This window comes from Artibeus jamaicensis, unplaced genomic scaffold (assembly GCF_021234435.1).
Source record: "Artibeus jamaicensis isolate MK-2021 breed Jamaican fruit bat unplaced genomic scaffold, CSHL_Jam_final contig_760, whole genome shotgun sequence".
NCBI classification, from domain to species: domain Eukaryota; kingdom Metazoa; phylum Chordata; class Mammalia; order Chiroptera; family Phyllostomidae; genus Artibeus; species Artibeus jamaicensis.
In genome coordinates, this window is record NW_026521955.1 from 1,893,282 (window position 1) to 1,912,391 (window position 19,110).

At 38.8% G+C, this 19,110-nt stretch overlaps 1 protein-coding gene across 3 annotated transcripts in view; it reads right to left on the minus strand.

The window, feature by feature from the left end:
- Positions 1-19,110, minus strand: part of SLC25A21 (solute carrier family 25 member 21) — a 496,967-nt gene that overhangs the window by 213,408 nt on the left and 264,449 nt on the right. For 2 of the 3 annotated variants that reach the window (XM_053672523.1, XM_053672522.1), the window contains exon 2: positions 13,832-13,924. The exons of the other annotated variant lie outside the window; for it this stretch is intronic. In XM_053672523.1, the coding sequence (XP_053528498.1) occupies positions 13,832-13,924 (93 nt within the window). The remainder of the gene's footprint in view (positions 1-13,831; positions 13,925-19,110) is intronic. 3 annotated transcript variants of the gene reach the window in all.

A 19,110-nucleotide genomic window follows, 5' to 3' on the forward strand; every position in this document is an offset into this window, starting at 1 on the left:
TGTTGACTTTCATACCAAATTGCCAACTCTCTTCAAGGAACTGTGTAACTAGTAACAGAATATATGGACAAATATTTTAAATGTTTAAGTAATATTTTAATTCATCTGTTGCCTGGATTTTCCTTATAATTGAGATTACTTGTCCTAAGTCATAATGTTAATTTATATGAGGTAAAGAGCATTTGAAAATATATGTCACACGTAAATATGAATATGAATCTCCCCAGGAAGCAATTCCTAGAGTCAATTACCTACTTTGTCAATAACTACTGGTACATATCTCCTAACTCAAGAATATCCTTTTTCTTTAGAGCTGGGAGTTGAAAACCACATTAAAGGTATCCCTTGCCAGAAAAGATAGGATTGCTCTTATTCTGGAGAGTTAACATGCTTACAACATAAAGCAGACGGTCCATTTTTTTTATCCAGCCCTTTACAACCTGGGCCATAGAAAGAAAAGAGACAGTGGAGGGCACACGAGCACACTGGTGGACTGACTGACTATGGGACGTGCCCCGCGCCCGCTCCCATCCATGGAACCCTAAAGTGCAGAGCCCGGGAATGAGGTTCCTTGCTGTGTATTCCCTTTCTGCTCCACCCCTGCCTCTGGCCCAGGCAGTGTGGCAATGGGCTCCAGGAGTCTTTTCAGCCATAGGGTGGGAGAATGTGGAAGACAAACTGGGTGTCTGAAGGTTGGCTAGAGTATAGATTATTAAGGAATAATGTTGTGACCCTCACTTAAAGCCTTGACCTTAATTTTAACTATTCAAAATGTTATCATACATTAATCTGTTCTAAGATATATTATTTGAGAAGAGAGTATTCTAAATTTACTCTGCCCTCTTATCACTATGTCAATTCACTGTTCCTTTCTCTACAATTTCATTAGGTAGCAATTACTATATGACATTTTATATTACTAATTATATTACATTAGATTGCATTTAAATATCAAAAATAGTGTTTATCATACCATGCCATGGCTAGTAATACATATAGAAATATATAACCAGACATTGTAGCCTATGTGAATGACATCTTCTAGATTTGTGAAAACATGTGGTCAAATACCAACCACTAGCTCTTTAAGAAAACGGAGTATTTAACTTTATAGGCTCGCTGAATAAATAACGTCAAATACATGAAACGTATTCAAGAAGTTTTCTATCCACACTCACTTTTCGGTGATTCCAACCCATGGTTTTAATTACCACCTATATGCTAACAACACACCAATCTACATTTACGGTCCAGACTTTTCTTTCAAAGTCGAAACTTAAACATCCTATTGCCTATTTGACGTCTCTGCTTGGATATTCAATATCCATCTCAAAATACGCATGTCCAAAACCGGAGCCTGACACTCTTCCCTCCACTCCGAATCAAAAATAAATAAATAAATAAAAACAAAAACCTACCTCTTCAACCTTATAATCATTGTGGACTCTTTCTTTCTTTCGAAACCCTCTCCCAATTTATTTGAAAATCCCACTGGCTTTACTTTAAAATTTGTCCAGACTCCTCCCATTTCTCACTTGCTACTCTGCTGCCCACCCCCCTCCATCCAACATCATTGCTCAGCTGATTAAGTGCAGCACCTCATTAACAGGTCTCCCTCCTTCCACCTTTGACCCCTTCCATCTGTTCTCGCCCTGTAGCCAGAGTGATTCTTTAAAAGTGTAAGTCACTTCATGTCATTCCTCTGGTCAGCAATGGCTCCCCATTTCACTCAGAGAAAAGACACACTGTATTCCTTCTCTCAACAACTCTCTTACTACTCTCCCACCAACTCACTCTGTTCTGGCCCAATGGGCCTCTTCCCTGTTTCCCAGACTCGCCAGGACCACTCCAGCTTTCAGCCTTTGCACAAGCCATTTCCTCTGCCTGGAGCTCCCTTCCCCTAGATTCTGCTCGACCAACTTCGTTCCCGGGGTCAGTGAGTAACCCTGACTGTGCCAATGCACAAGCCTGCCCCTCCTTAGCCCAGCACTGGTAAAGCTCCTTATGCTGCTCCGTTACTTCCTTTTTCCACAGTACTTATCAACTTCTAACACATTCCGTTATTTATTTATGTTTATTGTTTCCTATCTCTCCCGGTAGCATATAACCTTCACCGGGGCAGAGATCTTTGTACTCTCCTCCATTGTGCACTATGTACTCAGAACATGACGGACACATAGCAGTTGCTCAATAAATTTGTTGAAAAAAGAAACAATTATATAAAAGAATAAACCTATGACAATGATTAGATTCCTCTTTTGTGGTTTATAGAAGCCTAATGAATTTGGTTTATAGAAGGGGACCTCAGTCATTCAAGCAATCCATGATAGTGTTTAGATAGGAAGTACGTCTACTGAGAGGTTCTCAGTCCATCTCCACCCTCCAAGTAGGACAGATATATTCCCAAGATAATTCTGAGGTACCCAGCCAGGGCCTTGGTAACATTTTATAAAGCAGAAGACATCTTAATATCTCCGGGAGCTGCAAACAGATATAGTACAGGCAGAAAATCGAAGCATTCAAGCATCCCCAAGACGTCAGTTACAGATAAAACCTATGCCACCCTTTCATGAAGCCAAAAAGATCTCGGCATTGTCCTACAGCCCCTTCCTGGGCATTTTCAAACTTAATCTAAGACTCCTCTATTGTTCTTTGAAATTCACACTGTTCTAGCCATTACCTTAACTGAGTTTGTCAGACATGTTTAACTCTTTAAAACATAAAAGAATCTTTTTATTGTTTAAAAGAGAACCACAGAGGAATAAATGGCTTCGAACTCTGCAAATTTGAAATTCAAAAATAGAACAGCTTCAGACAGAACCGATATTTTTTCATCTACTCTGCTAGTCAAGCAAATCATTACAACATCCTATTTGATAGCCTGCCCAGAAAATGTGGTAGCCCTATTGAATTATAAGCAATGTGAGACTCATAAAGAGAAATCAAATATATTATGCTTTCCCCCAGTAACAGTTAAGGCGCACTAGCTCGTGGCACAGTGAATTCATATTATGCACACGGAATTGGCTAAATAGGCAATGTGATTTGGCAGGTTTGAAAGATGTTAAAAGTTATGCTTTTGAGCAAGCCACAGCCTTCCCTGAAAAATTTGAAGCGAATAGTTTCATAGCCATTTACTATTAGTATGTGTTTTTCTACAAGAACTATCACTAAGCAAGAGCTGTTGGCACGTACTTGAAGGGAGCACAGTCACCTCCTCAGTGGGTCCTTCCTCTCATACAGTTTATTATCTAATTGACTTAGAATTTCAGAAAATATATTTCAGACACATAAACACATGCACACCATCATAGTCTAGAGATCATTCAGGGGTGTCGAACTCATTTTCACCAGGGGCCACATCAGCCTCGTGGTTGCCTTCAAAGGAGCAAAATCATTTCAGGACCGTATAACTGTAACTGCTGCTTAACTGTTAAGGAGTTGAAGTTACATTCGGCCCTTGGAAGGCAGCTGCGTGGCTGATGTGGCCCCTGGTGAAATGAGTTTGACACCCCTGTATAGAACAGGTGCATGTGAGGGAGAAAAGTTGAGGCAGAGTTCAACAATAAGTGAGTTTCTAAAATATTAAAACTCTGAACGCAAAGACAGAGCTCTAGGTTGAAAATGGTTCAACTAATGAAAATCTCACTTGTAATATAAAGTTTTCATACTTTTTTTTTACTCAATTTCAGCTCAGTGTAATACCTTTTAAGATTATTGTTTGGTATTTTAATTCAACGGAAGTTATTCTTTTATTTTTATTTTTTATTAAACTCTATATTAGACCCCAAGCAAGCTCCATGTGTTACTTCAGTAAACAGACCAATTTTGGGACGTGTTGACCTTTCATGGAAAGTTAACTGCCATACATGGGCCCGAACACAGTCGGTAATGCAAAGAGAAACATCAGGGGGGAAAATAAGTTTTGGGTTACACTGGTAAATGGTAACGTACCTCTAGAAGTGTACAAAATATCTTTAAAGGAAAGGAAATTAAAATAAAAAAGAGAAATAGGTATCACTTGTCGTACAGATTTTTTCTGTATATAATACATATAAAAACAGGAAAAGCTTCTGCTGTATTTTGTTTATCTAAAGTAAAAAATTAATGTTTGAGCTGACCAGAACTTCAAATTGGGAGTTTATGAAAATGCAGAAGGGCGGTTGAAAGAGGCAGCAGGACTCTGTGGCCGGAGGGGAGGGAAGCCTGCCGGGACCTCTCTTTCTACGCTATAGAGGACTTGCTCAGTTCGGGCCCTCTGTTTTCTTTCTGCTTTGCTATAAACCAGAAAGAAAAACATTTTGCTTTCTTCCAAAATTTTAAAATTTTCTTTATTTTTATTATTGACACTATTACAGAGGTCCCCATCCCCCCACCCTTTGCCCTTCTCCACGCAGCCCCTGCCCTCATTCCCTTTGATCATCACGACACTGTTATTGTGTTTGTGGGTTATGCACCTACGTTCTTTGGTTCATCCCTTCCCCTTCTTTCACTAAGTCCCCACTTCCCTCTCCCCTCTGACAGCTGTCAGTTTGTTCCCTGTGTCCATACCTCTGTTTCTATGTTGTTCATCAGTTTATTTTGTTAATTAGCTTCCACATGTAAGTGAGATAATATTATATTTGTTTTTCTCTGACTGGCTTACTTCACTTAGCATAATACTCTCCGGGTCCATCCACACTATTGCAAAAGGTAAAAGTTCCTTCCTTTTTATGGACACGCAGTATTCCAACATGTAAACGACTGCAGTTTTTTTGCCCACTCATTTACCGATAGGCCCTCGGGCTGCTTCCAGACCTTGGTGACTGTAAGTCACACGGCAATGAACATAGGAGTCCATATATTCTTTTTGACTAGTGTTTCAGGTTACTCTGGATGAATTCCCCAAAGTGGGATCACTGGGCAAAAGGTAGTTGCATTTTTTAATTTTTAAGGAAACTCCATACTGCTTTGACATATAACATTGTGTAAATTTAAGGAGCATAACATGTTAATTTGATACACTTATGTATTATAATATCTGGGATGGGGCAAAAGTAGGTTTACAGTTGTGAGCACATGAAATAGAGTTTACTCTTATATTGTTATTTATTAACTATTGTGTTATTTTCCCTATGAAGACAGTAAGCCTACTTTTGTCCCACCCTATAGCTGCAAATGTAATAATAATTAGCACCTCCATCATATTCCATACTAGTCCTTTCTTTTAAGCGGTTGAAGTAATTAAGTTCTAGTCTCTTCAAAAGTCTGATAACTTGTAGAATATTGACCTTCCTTTCTTCTCTCATTGAGTTCTTAGGAAGAAGGAGCCCTCTATTTGTCATAAGAGTCAGGACAGAACTCGGTCCCTCCCAGTCACCCCATCACTCATGTACGGAAGCTGCCTCTTACAGGCCCAGATGGTACACCTCTCTTCAAAACTTTGCATTTGCGGCATCATGTGAATAGCCTGAAACTAACCATGGTGGGAGTATTTACACTAAGGAAAATGGCAGAGGCTATATATATCAGAGTTTTTGTTTGTTTTCCAGAGAGCCACTGTTAAACATTTCCCAGCACAATACTGCCCAAGTCTAAGTACAAAGTCTATTGCTTAGCCTATTAGGTTCAAATGGTTTTAAAAGTATAGTAGTCAAAGGAGAGTTTTTTATTTCCAGCTTCTTCCCCTGCCTTCTTTCAAGGTTATGAGCCCTTTAAGAGAGGAGATGTAATGTGGCTACAAAGCCAGCTTTACCCTTAGTCACTGGGCAGAAGTTCAGAGACAGGAAGAAGGCCTTAGGCAAATACAGAGTATCTTACAAAGGGAGGAATTCAGATTTTTAGGTTACAAGTACCTAGTTCTTTCTTTTCTATAAGTCACTAACAGCAATTACCATAAAAAACCCAGGATAAAATTATTATGTAGTTTTCCCTTTTCTAATTATATTATCTCTTGCAATGATATTATTCAGCTTGATAAAGTGACTTACAACTTTCAAAATATTTGTCACCATTGCCTTAATTAATATATAGCAAGTTTCCTGTGTTTAATCACACTGCTTCAATAATTGCCTTTAGGTATGAGCTCTTAATTTTATATTTGCTGAATAACCTAGAACCATAGGTATACAAATTATTATTTTTGAAGTGTCAGTGCACACCAGCCTCTATGCCACACTCCCAGGAAATCCAGATCACTCAGACCAGGGTTCTAGGTGAATTGCACATACCACATTCTATATCCAGGTCTGGTTAAGGAGGAAAAGAAAGTTGACTCAGTTTCAGGAACTCCTCTTTCAGTTACAAAAGCATCCACATAGTTTAATCACACAGGATTTCTACTAAGAATGCATTAAACTAATCTTTATTTTCACATGAAAAACTTGCAAAGGTGAAACAGATTACACTTCATGTCAAATAAATGTTGGCACCTAAAAACAATATTAAGACACTAAAGAGGCTAAAATATAATATTTGGACATTATATAAACACAGAGGCAGATGAATTTCATAACATGAATATTTAGTTGTAATATCATTGCATATATTACTCCATATAAAACACTATCCAAATAATAATCAAGGTTTGAGTTCAGTTATTGTTCTTAAGTTACTAATTCATGAGAAATGATATTTGCTTCTGTGGCTTCCCTCCCAACAAACACCATGGATATTTCTTGCTACTGTACACCATTAAGTGTGCGTCATCTCGGGCACACATCCAAGAGGGTTCTCATTCACCAAATATTCTTTTGGGGGCCTACTCTCTGCATAGTTTTGCCAGCATAGTTCTAGATTCTGGTTCTCTTTTGCCTGCTTCCATTTTCTCAGGAGAATAGGAAGCAAGGTCATCAACTGAGAGTCAGAATGAGGGAAGAGAAGTCTCTCAAGGCCAAAGAGAAGGTGTGGAATAGTCATCTGTGGGAGTGAGGGAAGGGGTGACCACAGAAATGTAGTATGGTTACTGGGTAGCATTAAGGGTCCCCTTGAGGTCAAGTCATGAAATTAAAAATGTCATATTCTGCAGCCACATTTGGCTGTTTGGGTGCAGGCAGAATTAAGATGAAACCAGAATGAGGTTTGCCAAATGCACATGAGAAAGTGAGAGAGGGCAAAGGAAAGAATGTGTGAGAAAATAATGATTGAATGTGCAGCTTGAGCTAGGGAGGAGGGAAGTGAGAATATGACAGGGATGAGGCTATTGTGGTAAGGACATTGTTGGTTCTGTTCAAGTCAGGACACTGGATAGAAGAGAGAACTGGAAAGATAAAGGATGGATTTGACATTGAAATAACCATTAAGTCCCATTTTTATTAATAAATTGTACCCAAAGTTTGAAATTTTTTTCTGTATCTCCAGTATCTTTGCTTTGATTTGATTTTCATGGTTCCTTTGAGTTTATAGTTTCCCAAATATTTAACTAAGATCTGATAATGACCAGAATGGACACACCCTAAAAAGTTAATATATTTAATCGCCAATATACCACATTTTGCCATTTATAATGTACACCCATGTTTTGGGGCACCTAATACATAAGATTACTACGCCCATAATGATACCCATGGTATGTAATCATTATATCCATGTATAATGTACATCCTTATTTTTCCCTCAAAAATTTGGGCAAAAAAGTGCACATTATACATGGCAAAATATGGCACATCATTTGGAAATGTTGAAAGTATGAAACAATGAATAAAACGATTATACAAACATGTTTAATTTTTCAAAGAACCAGCTCTTGCATTCATTGATCTTCTGTATCATTTTTTGAAGATTTTATTTATTTACCTTTCGAGGGGAAGGGAAGGAGAGAAGGAGAGAAATATCAATGTATGGTTGCCTCTCCTGGGTCCCCTGCTGGGAACTGGCCTGAAACCCAGGCATGTGCACTGACTGGGAATTGAACCGTGATCCTTTGGTTTGCAGGCCTGTGCTCAATCCACTGAGCTATACTAGCCAGGGCTGTATCATTTTTTTAATACTTAATTTCATTTATTTTTGCTCTGACCGCTATTATTCTTTTTATTCTCACTTTGGGCTTTGCTAATTGTTCCTTTTTTAAAAAAAATACAATTATACAAACAAATACAAGCCTCCAAAAATGGGTTAAGACCCCAAAGAAAACTATTTTGAAAGATTTTGAAACTACAGTACTAAGTGCTCAGAAATAAATGAAAACATTTATATTCATATTCTCAGGCAAGGCTAAGGAGTAATTGATGAAATACGTATTTTAAAACACTTAATCATCCTTTCTAGGGAAAGTGGAGCTAACGTTATGTCAAACAACCTAAAATGTGCCCTCACTAAAAGAATCTCTTCATGGTTGAAGATTAAAACTATGACAATGTTCCCTGAAATCTGAAAGGGCACCTACAAAGTCTAAAAACATAGACAATGAACATAATGTTATGAGGGCATTGTCAATCTGGAAAAAGGTAAATTAGTACTATCTATTTTCCAGACTGTAATCAATATTCTGTGGATGACTTCTTTGGAGAGGAATGACTTCTATATCCACTCAAAAGCTAAATTTAGCTACTAAATAATTTTTGAATAAGTAAAAAGTGAAAAGCAATATTTCTGTTATAACTCCAATTTCTTCATGTTTTACTTTGATGCTACAGGATCAATGCATTCATTTTTCTCTTACACACTAACGTTAAAGAGGAGACGTGGAACAATGGCAGCAACAAAATGGTACCTACAGCCCCGAGAACAATACTGGTGCTCCACCAAATTCCATTTTCTCTTTCTTCCATGGTCCATGATGTCTCAGAAAGAGGGCCTTTCCCAACATGTCTTCTGTGTGGCCATGTGACTGAGTTCTCACCCATGGAATGTGAAAGGCAGAGACCCTAAGACCAGGGGTATGCCTCTTTCATACCTAATTTCTTCTTCTTGCTAACTGGAACTTCAGTGTGGTTGGGACTCAAGTTACATCTCACAGATGACAAGACAGTGCCCTAGGGCATGGTGGGACAACACTGGGAGGGCCAGGGACTGAGGAGCAGAGATTCTGTGCTGACCTGAACTGTTGATAGTAAGGCTGTTACACAAAAGAGAAGTAAACTTTGTATTTTTAAGCCATTGTACTTTGAATCTCTTTGAAGCAGTTAAGCTTTAACCTGACATACAAATACCAAGTCAAATAGCACCATCACACAGCTGCTAACCATAGTATGAATTCACAATGGCAACTTTTCTGAACTAAATTCAACTTACCACCGAGAAGGAAAGAGGATTCCCTCTCTTCCAAAAAGAAGGGTGACATTATGAAGTACATGGAAACCAAGGCTATGGGGTTATACTGGGTTCATGTAAGCCGCACCCAAGGCTTCTGTTGCCTTGGATGGGTTTTGGAGCACTAGTAATTGAGGACTGAATTTCAAAACAAGAGATTTAAAGTTGACATGGATGATATGACTCAAGTTGAACCATAATACAATTATTAAAATAAAAAGACTCTAAAATGCCATTGCCTAAAAAAAGGAATCAGTACTGTTTCTTTCTTCCACAGCAGAGTTTAATTTGTGTTTCACAATGGCATTTTCCAGGGTGAATACATGTTCCATGTTTTCTGTTTTACTTCACCAGTGAATCGCTGGAGAAATTTGTGTGAGAGAAACAATGCTTTTTATTCATGCAGGTAGTCATTTCCAATGAAAATAATTTGTCAGGTCCCTTTTGGTTTTTGGAGACAAAATTCAACACACATCAGCTTGAACACAAAAGGGGAATTTGTTGGCTCATATTTGAAATGACAGAAATGGCAGGGATGCTTGGCTCCAAGACTTTGTCTCCCCTTCACTCATCTGCTTGTCTCTGCTTGTCCTGATTCACTTCTGCTACAGAGCTTTTTGCAAGCACAGGGAGGTATACTGCCTCACAGAGCCCCCAGTTCCCACCCTGTCATTTTTAAGATGCAAGAGGCAAGTAGGACTCTTCTCCATTGGCACAACAGAAAAATTGCTGGAAGGGCTTTGACTGGCTTCACTTTAACCGCATGTGAACCCTGGGCCAGTCACTATGGGAGGAGTTTGTGGACACCTGAGGGGTGGTGCTGCGGTCACGAGTGCACCCCTAGGTGGGGGGCTTTGGGAAAGAGAATTCCAGACTGTTCAACCTCTTTGTAACATCTTTTTTCTCTGTAGTTTGGAAAACATGGCTGGGTTATAATATTTGAATAATAACTCTTGCTGCTTTCATCGTAATTAACTGACTGCTTTCCCATGTTGCTAACCATTTAATGACAACAATACTGGGACTAATGAATTGCACTTCGTCGCAGAAAAACTTTCCTATAAGGAGCTCTAGTTTATAGTTTGGTTATTCTATATTCCTGTGAGATTAGCAAACTTGGAAAGGAAATGAAAGGGCTCAAGTTTTAAATATGAATATACAGTGTAAGATGGTGTGTCAACTTGTGAATAAGGCCCCTTCTCACCTAAACTTGTCACTTATATTTACTGTATCAGGAAAGGTGTGCAGAATAGGGAAGACATAATCCCCACTTGAATGGTTTACATAATAACTCTGGAAACCATTGCAATTGGGCATCATAATTACCAAAACCGTAAACCGCTTCCTGGAGTGGCAAACAGAGGCACCTTTGGCTGTATGTTACAATCCACAATTCAGTTTGGCACAGCATCTTGCAGAAAAGTGTATCCCAAACCACTTTACAGAAGTTAAATTTCCATTCTCAAGCCAATATATGCTATACATTACAGAACAGCTGTGTGCAAACATTGCCTCATGGAAAAAAAAAGGAAAAGGAAAAGGGAAAACCTGAGGCATTAGGTCATGAGATGGGAATCCAAAGGGGAACTTAGGAGGCGTGGGCCACTGGGGTGGGAAGGAGGGAGAAGAAGAAAGACTGATGAGGAAGGACACACATTAATTTGCAAGATTAAAAAATAGATCTGTAATAACTTAAAGGCATATCACACGCTTTTTCACTGAAAGAAAGTTGAGAAGGAGACAATCTTTTATGAGAGTCAAAGAAGCAGTAGCGGAAGTTAAATAAACAGAAAAAGTATGAAATAGAAGCTAATAAACTTTCAAAGTGGTAGCATTATTAATCTCAACTAATTTGGGGGTAAAAGCAGTAAAATGGTGCATTTTGAGTTAACCTAGCTGTGGTGATCTGTTATCTAGAAAAGTTAGGGTAAAAGATGTACCGTGAAAGCTAACTCCATAAGCATAAATACTATACATGAATTGTGCATTTAAAAATGAATGCAATTTTATAAAATATATTTAGTACTAAGAAAACCAATTAGACCAAATACTTTCAGAATCTTGCCAGTTTTTTTAAAAACACAAAATATCAATTTTATTTTATTTTGAGTCCTAGAAGTACCAGTTGATGGGGAACTGTATTTAACAAACGATAAGTGTTTGTTGTGCTTAAGCTGGATTCATAATGTAAAATCCTGTTTTAAACTTAAGTAAAATTTTAAGTAAAATTACTCCCAAGAATATAGAGAGGAAATATTTGACTCTTTCCTTAGATTTCATATCATTTAAATAATAGTAAAAATTTTAAAATTTATTTTAGAGAGAGGAGGGGGGCAGAGAGAAAGAGAGACATCGATTTGCGTTCTGCTCACCCATGAACTCACTGATTGACTCCCATATGTGCCCCAATCAGCAATCAAACCCTTAACCTTGTTGAATTGAAAGGATGCTCCAACCTACTTGACCAGGACAATAGTAAAATATTTTTATAAATTCAAATTCTCCATTTTGGATCTTTACTTGAAACTTAACTTTTTATTTCAAGGATCATCCACATAGCAAATTAATCTACGCAGTTTGCATAACAAACATTATTCATGTTCCATGAACTCCACGATTATTCATTTAACCAGGGGTTTACATAACTCACTGAGAGTTACGAACTTCTTCATTGGTAGTTACGAAATAGTCATGGGTATGTAAAGCACAACATAAGGAATCAGTTAATAATGTTGTAATAGCTATATATGGGGCACGGTGGGTGCTGGAAACACTGGGGGGGGGAACTTTGTAAAGTATATGATTATCAACCACTATATTGAACACCTGAAACTAATACAGAATAATATTGAATGTAAACTATGGAAAAATACAATAGAAAAAAAGTTATGCACTTCTTTTAAGGTGGTATATTCTTGAGTCCTGAAGTTTTCCACATAAAAATATGATTAAATCTCCTGGCTGGTGTAGCTCAGTGGATCGAGTGATGGTCTGTGAACCAAAGGGTTGCTGGTTTGATTCCCAGTCGGGGCACATGCCTGGGTTACGGGCCAGGTCCCCAGTAGGGGATGCGTGAAAAGCAACCACACATTGATGTTTCTCTCCTTCTTTTTCTCCCTCCCTACCCCTCTCTCTAAAAATAAATAAATAACATTTAAATAAATAAAAAAGATTAAATCTGTATCTTGTGTAAGTTTTGTTTTTGGCATTTGTTCAGTTTAACTTGGCAAGTATCTCATTTTGCATGACATTACAATATACCTGGAAAGTAAAGAAATTAACTCCATAATGTATTATTTCTCCCAACTTTTGGAAATACTGGATACTCAGTGGGTTGTAGATGGATTTGTTATGACTGGTTTTTGAGGCATATTGAAAATCACACAGATATCACTGATATTGGCAGCTTAACAAGGTTTAGTAATGACTGATTTTGTATATATGAAAAATCCCCCTAGCCTGGGTACAATTAAGGGTTTTTTTTCTTTGCCTTCTTAAATGCACAGTATTTGAAAAAAAATCTTTGTGTCTGAGAAGAAAAACAATGGACTTCTCAGGAACTTTATACTGTTATGCATTTTAAGAATGGCAGTAGAACAAAGGCTGCTGCCCTGCAACTCCTCCTCTCCCTTATGTTCACTCTAAAATGAAAAACAGAATCACAAGTGGTTAGTGGTGTCAGATCCAGAGTCAGGATGACCATCTTGGTTTAGTTGTTTCCTTATCTGTGTGAAGGAGATAAACACTGTATTGACTTAAGAGCTCAGCACAGTGCCTGGCATACCAGCGTGAGGTTAACAGTGGCTACTCTTATAGTGGCTATTACTATTTGTAACTCTGGGACCTCTGAGCCAAACTGGAGATTTCTCAACACTATGGGGATGAGGGTTCCAGCTGTACTGCCAAGGTCATGCCCCCCAGACCCAGCCTCGTCTCAGAGTCCTGCTGTCCCAGCTGGGGTTGCGTAGGCGGACTGCAGGTGACTCTTCAGCCTGGGCAGGCTCTGCTGGTAGCTGCTAACTGCTAGCTCTGAGAACCTCAGCTAAAGTTCTGTATCAAACTTATAGGGCTTCTCGTGGTTGGACTTTGGAAAGAGGAAAGTGTCCATGAACTCCTAGCATTATATGCTAAATATTCTTTAATATTCACTTTTATGCAAGAGAGGTCCATAACTTTCAACAATTATCACCAAAGATTCTGTGTCTTAAAAATGATCAAGAACCACTCATTGAGCTTCAGTGTTCTCCTCCATAAAATGAGAATTAAAAAAAAACAGTCCTGTTGGCATACTGGGTTGTTTTGAGGACCCTTCTGAGGAGCATGAAAGCACACTCACTGTAAGCCATTCCTATGCAAGTGTTTGCTATCGCTAACCTTGCTACCATTTTTTTCCATCAGTTCATATGAGCATTTCTGACTACACAGTGTCATCCACAAGGAACTCAAAATCTTCTGTCTACTTTTTGAAAGCCATGTCCTGGCCTGCCCAAGCAGTTGTCGGGCGAGCCCAACTCACGGCCTGCAGGCTGCATGCGGCCCAGGATGGCTCTGAAAGCAGCCCGACACGAAACTGTAAATTTACTTAAAACCTTTCTTTGCTCACCAGTTTTCATTAGTGTTTGTGTATTTAATGTGTGGCCCAAGACAACTCTTCTTCTTCCAGCCTGGCCCAGAGACACCAAACGGTTGGCCACCCCTGCCAGAAATAAACATTGAAAAGAAGGTTGAAAAGAAGACCTTCAGAAAATACATTCACATAGTGTTCTTTTAAAAATGAATTGTTGTTAACTTTCAGAAATCAGGAGTTTTCACATTAACAAAATCAAATTTCCAGTTGAAAAACTGAAATATCTGGCACCCCCGCATCACCTGCCCGCATGGCAACAACCGGCTGAACCGAATAGGAACATACACTCCTCCTCCCTCTTCAGGAGAATCTTGCTCTCTCATTTCCTTCCCATGATGGGCCATGTAAGTGCTGCTGGCCTATAGATGTTCATTCTAAATTTCAACTGAGTGTAATCACTGTGCTTTGAAAAGATGGAAAGTATCATCTTGCCTCTTTTTGTTCTTAGAAAGTTCTTTCAAACTTTCAATATAGAAGAGTTAGAATAAACATTCAGGTAATCGAGGACAAAGTGTCTACATTTTCCACATATACTGCTTTTCCACATATACAGCGGTGAGTTTTTCTCCTTTGAAAGAATATCTTCTAACAGGAATATTGAACGGCAAGACAGACAAGATGATTGTAAGATCCAAGAAAGAGGCAAGTGATGAGACTGGGGAAAAGCCACAGGTTTTGCCAAAGGGAAGTCCTGGCCTGACTCCTAATTTGACCACGTACACTTCAGTAGGTATGGAGAAATAAATGGACTGATAACATAGTATTTGGGAAAACTTGAAAAAAATCAGCAACTCAGAGAAATTTCTAGTTTTGTCCTTAATAAAAATGTCACTTTTCAGGATCAAAAAAATTTTGTGAAATATAGGATGGTATCTGTTTTCCTTAAATTTCATAGGTTACAAGGGATTTCACAAGACTGATATTTCCTGTAACTTACAAGGAAGAAGTCACTACGAAAATTGAAAATGCACAGTGAAACATTAGGAATTGGGAACTTCTTGGTCTTTTTTAAATCAATGTTTTCTCATGTTATTAAGTGTCCCTAAATAATGCATAGGCTGCAAGAGATTACAATACAGAAGAAAAAATCACAGAGGGAAACCCATTTATACGATTAAAATGGGCTTTCTTCCACAATACTTCTTAAACTCTAGTACAAGATTATTTGCTCTAAGGAACACTCGATTTTTTCTGATTGATGATGTTGGTGTTGGAATTTTGATTCAAAAGAAGACAATATCAATTACCTAGACCTGTGAAAGATTCCAAGATTTATACACAAAGTCATTACCAAACTAAAGTTTAAGCTGGATAATGTACGATAGTAAAAGCTTCTGCAAACGTGGTATGGTGTGGCAGAGCCGTCCATCCAAGCCGTGTGCCCTGTAGGAAGTTTTTCTAAAGCTAATTGCAGGGGCTACTTGGGTTAGCGCAAGGTTGCACTGTAAATCTGCCATTCTTAGAGGGCCAAATTTCTCAGTGCATATTGAACCAATATTACCGCTATGAAACCGTGTAAGCTAGATTGTGTGCCAATGTAGTAAAATGCTCCTCAATAAACTTGTTTTCATAAGAAGTTTGCCCACTCATTCATCCCAAAGCTGTTGTAAGCTTCATTGCTGAGGCCAGTCTAGCGGCAGGGACGTTATTCTACTTCTGGACATGTTTGAGTTCTCTAATGAATAAAGCTAACAGCTCATGGCTGCTTGGACTGTCACTTGATTACCCCAGAGGGATTTTCTTTTCTTTTTCTTCTTTGTCTTTAAAATTGGCCTCCTAGTTTGTTTTTAACTACCTTGTGCACAGAGGTCTGAAGGGGAAAGCAGATCAAAGATCAGCGCCAAACCTAAAAAGCAGCTGTAGTTAATTAAAGGCAAATGAAGGACATCTGACTAGATTCTTTATGAGCCGCCTTGTCACACATTCAACAGTCTATAATCTCTGTGACCTTGTCCCTTGGTCCTGAACTGTCGCCAGACCTGAGAAATGGATACATCTCAAATTTATACACTAATAGTAAAAAGAAAGGAATGTTTGGAGTGTGGCTTAAGCAAGAGGAAGTGATGTGTAGAATACAGGGAAAGTGGAGTTACCTGGGATAATGGGAAGTCACCTGGTGTTTTGATTGTGTGTCTTTTCTCTCAGTGAAAACAAAGTGGTTTGTTAATAGAGAGGTAGAGGTAGATAATCAGATTATAAAAGGCAACATTTGAGAGGTAAGGTGTAATACTTACCCTGCTCTGATTTAAAAGAAAATGAACTAACAATACTCTTAACGGTATCTAGTATTTAAATTTTTTAAAAAGTTACAAGTGCTCTTATTTCAAAAGTGTTTTAAAATCTAAATCATTCAGGTGAAACAATATTTTTTCTAATTTTAAAAGCAATACAACTTCACTCTAAATACTTTAAAAATATCAGACATATAAGAAAGAAAACAAAATTCCCCCCAAACCCAGATTCTGAGAGAGTCCTGTTATGATTTATATTTAAATCAAGAAAAAATTTTGGGTACATACTACCAAACCAAACCAAACCAAACAAAACCCCAGGGAATTCACATGGTGCATGTGTGTGTAAATGGCCGAGGCAGCCGCAAGGCATGTGTGGTGAGTGAAAGGTCTGGGTTCTAAGAAGTCACCGACCTCTGTCAATACCTGGAACATGGTTATTAGGGTCTGCACTGGCCCTTTAAAAATGCCTGTCCAGCATGGATAAAAGAAAAGCCATGGAATCCTCTCTCATCTGTAACAAGCTTACTTCTTATCGACCCAGAATGGTGCACTTCATGCCCCAGCTTCCATTTTTCTCTTGACTGGGGATGGGGGACAATTGGGAAAAATCCCTACTTTACAGAAAACCTGAGATCATATCTCTAGGAATGCTGTGGAAATCACAAAGCATTAACTATTAACTAGTAGCAGAACTAACCAACACAAGTGAGAGTTCTTCTTTTCTAAGTTGTCTCCTTCACCATCTACACACACATGAAAAAAGTACTGCCACTGTTTAAAACATTTTGGACATTCTTGGATTCCCTTGAGCCTGGGATATATAATTTTCAAAAATATAAAGTGGTAACTTTGAAGTTAGATTCAGTTTCTAGAAAGAATAAAGTATCAGATGAAACCAAAAGTGGTGAACACAGATGCTGGTCAGACTGGGTCTCACCACCTTCGACAGCAAAAGGAACGTGGCCACAGAATAATGCGTTGATCACCGCATAGAGAGTAATTATTTCCAAACAGTATTCTGAGAGTGAGTGTCCAAAAAATATTTTAAGGCAGTGCCTTGAAAGAAGGTACTAGTTAAAAGGGCAATATTCAACTGAGTGAATAAATTCTTATTTCTTCTTCATTTAAAGAAGTACTGGTTACTTTGTGTACATACTCTGTAATGGTACAGAACACCAGAGGGGGCGATGAGGGAAAGCTTCTCAGTCGAATTTGGATTTGATGAGCTATTGAAAGTGCAGAAGATGTGGTCGGGAGAGCAGACAGAGTGGATTTCAGGGAGCTGGAATCATGTGTAGAAATGATGGTATCACAGAGGATTTTTACAGCAGTGACACTATTCTTACAATACTGTAATGATAGACACATGTCATTGTACATTTGTAAAAACCTGTAGGAGGAACAGCAATGAGAGAGAACCCTAACACAATCTGTGAGGGTGATGATGTGTCAGTGTTGGCTCTTTGACTGTAAAAAACATACCATTCTGGTGGGGATGTTGTGTGGGAGGTGTGGTCTGTATGTGTGGAAACGGAAAGTATATAGAAACCCTCTTAGTTTCTCATTTATAATCTAAAATATAGCCTCTTTAAAAAAAGATGGTGGGAAAGCACAAAGCTTTAATGGGAAATGGGAGGAAAGAAGAATTCAATAGCATTCGGGCAAAGGATTAAAGACGACAAATGAGAGAAGGAACAATCCCGGGAAATGTGAGGGTTGCAGTACGCACGGTGCTGTCCAACAGAACTTTCTGCGGTAGTGGAAATATTTTATAATCCGTGCTGTCCAACATGGTACCCACAGGCTTCATGTGGCTACTGAGCACATGAAATGTGGCTAGGATGAATGAACAAAAAATGTTTTGTGTTCATTTGAATTGATATCTAAATAGCCATATGTGGGTAGGGGATATCATACCGCATGGGGCAGGGTAGAGCATGGAGTGGGGCGGAGTCCTGTGATCACGGACGGAGGTCCTAGGTCCTGGAGAATCTTCCTGCCACATTAAGGACCATACATGTATCCCAAAGAACATAAAAAGCCAGTGAAAAGACTTAAGAGGAAGAGTAACTAACATGATCAATTTCTCTGGTTTTTTGGCTTCACAGGCTGCCAAAGGATATATTGGGGTTGGGATGATGATTTAGCTAGAGGCAGGGAAAAGACTCTTGGATAACTCAGGTAGCCCATGTCATGACCTGAAAGGGCAGAAAAGGAAAGACTTGAGGGGCATTTGGGATGTGGAGGAAGGTATGGATTGGATATTAGGTGCAAGGGAGGTAGAGGGATGGATGTAAGAGGCTTGAGAGTGGCAGATGGTGGCGCCATGCACTGAAGAACACATCTGGGGAGATGATGAGTCTCCTCATCTTACGAACACACTGAGTGTGAGGGGCCTGGTGGCATCTGAATGGGATGATACGCACTTGGGAGCTGTGCACACAGGGTTCGCCACTGTCACCACAGGAGGGGATGAGACCATCGGGTCTGCAAGGGAGAAGAGGGAGCAGAACACAACTCTGAAGAACACCAATACTCAGACATGATGTTTTAATCAGTTTCCTATTCATTCCTGCATCTTGGGCAAGCCATATTAACCTGCACTTGTGATCCTTTGAAGTAAAAACCCAAAGCACAGCCTTGCTACCCCACAGCTCTGTCTCAGCAGGCGTGGGTTTGGGATTCTCCTCCCTCCCATACCCATCTTCAGGACACAATGACATATGAAAGGTATTATTCTAAACTCAGTTTTTAAAAAATTCAGGACATAATTTCATTTAAAACAGAGTGAACTCTAATGCAAAAAAATAGTGGTGATAGACACTACATTAGTTAAGCATTTGTAAAAGAAGTTAAGAAAAATAGAGTCATCAAAAGAATCCACATGTTTCTCTCTCCTGTAAATGTATTATCAGACGTACAGTACCTTTCATTCATCTGTCAAACTACCAAATAAACTACCAACAACTAATTACCTTATGAATCAAGGGAATACACTGACTTTTAAAATTGGAATCACAG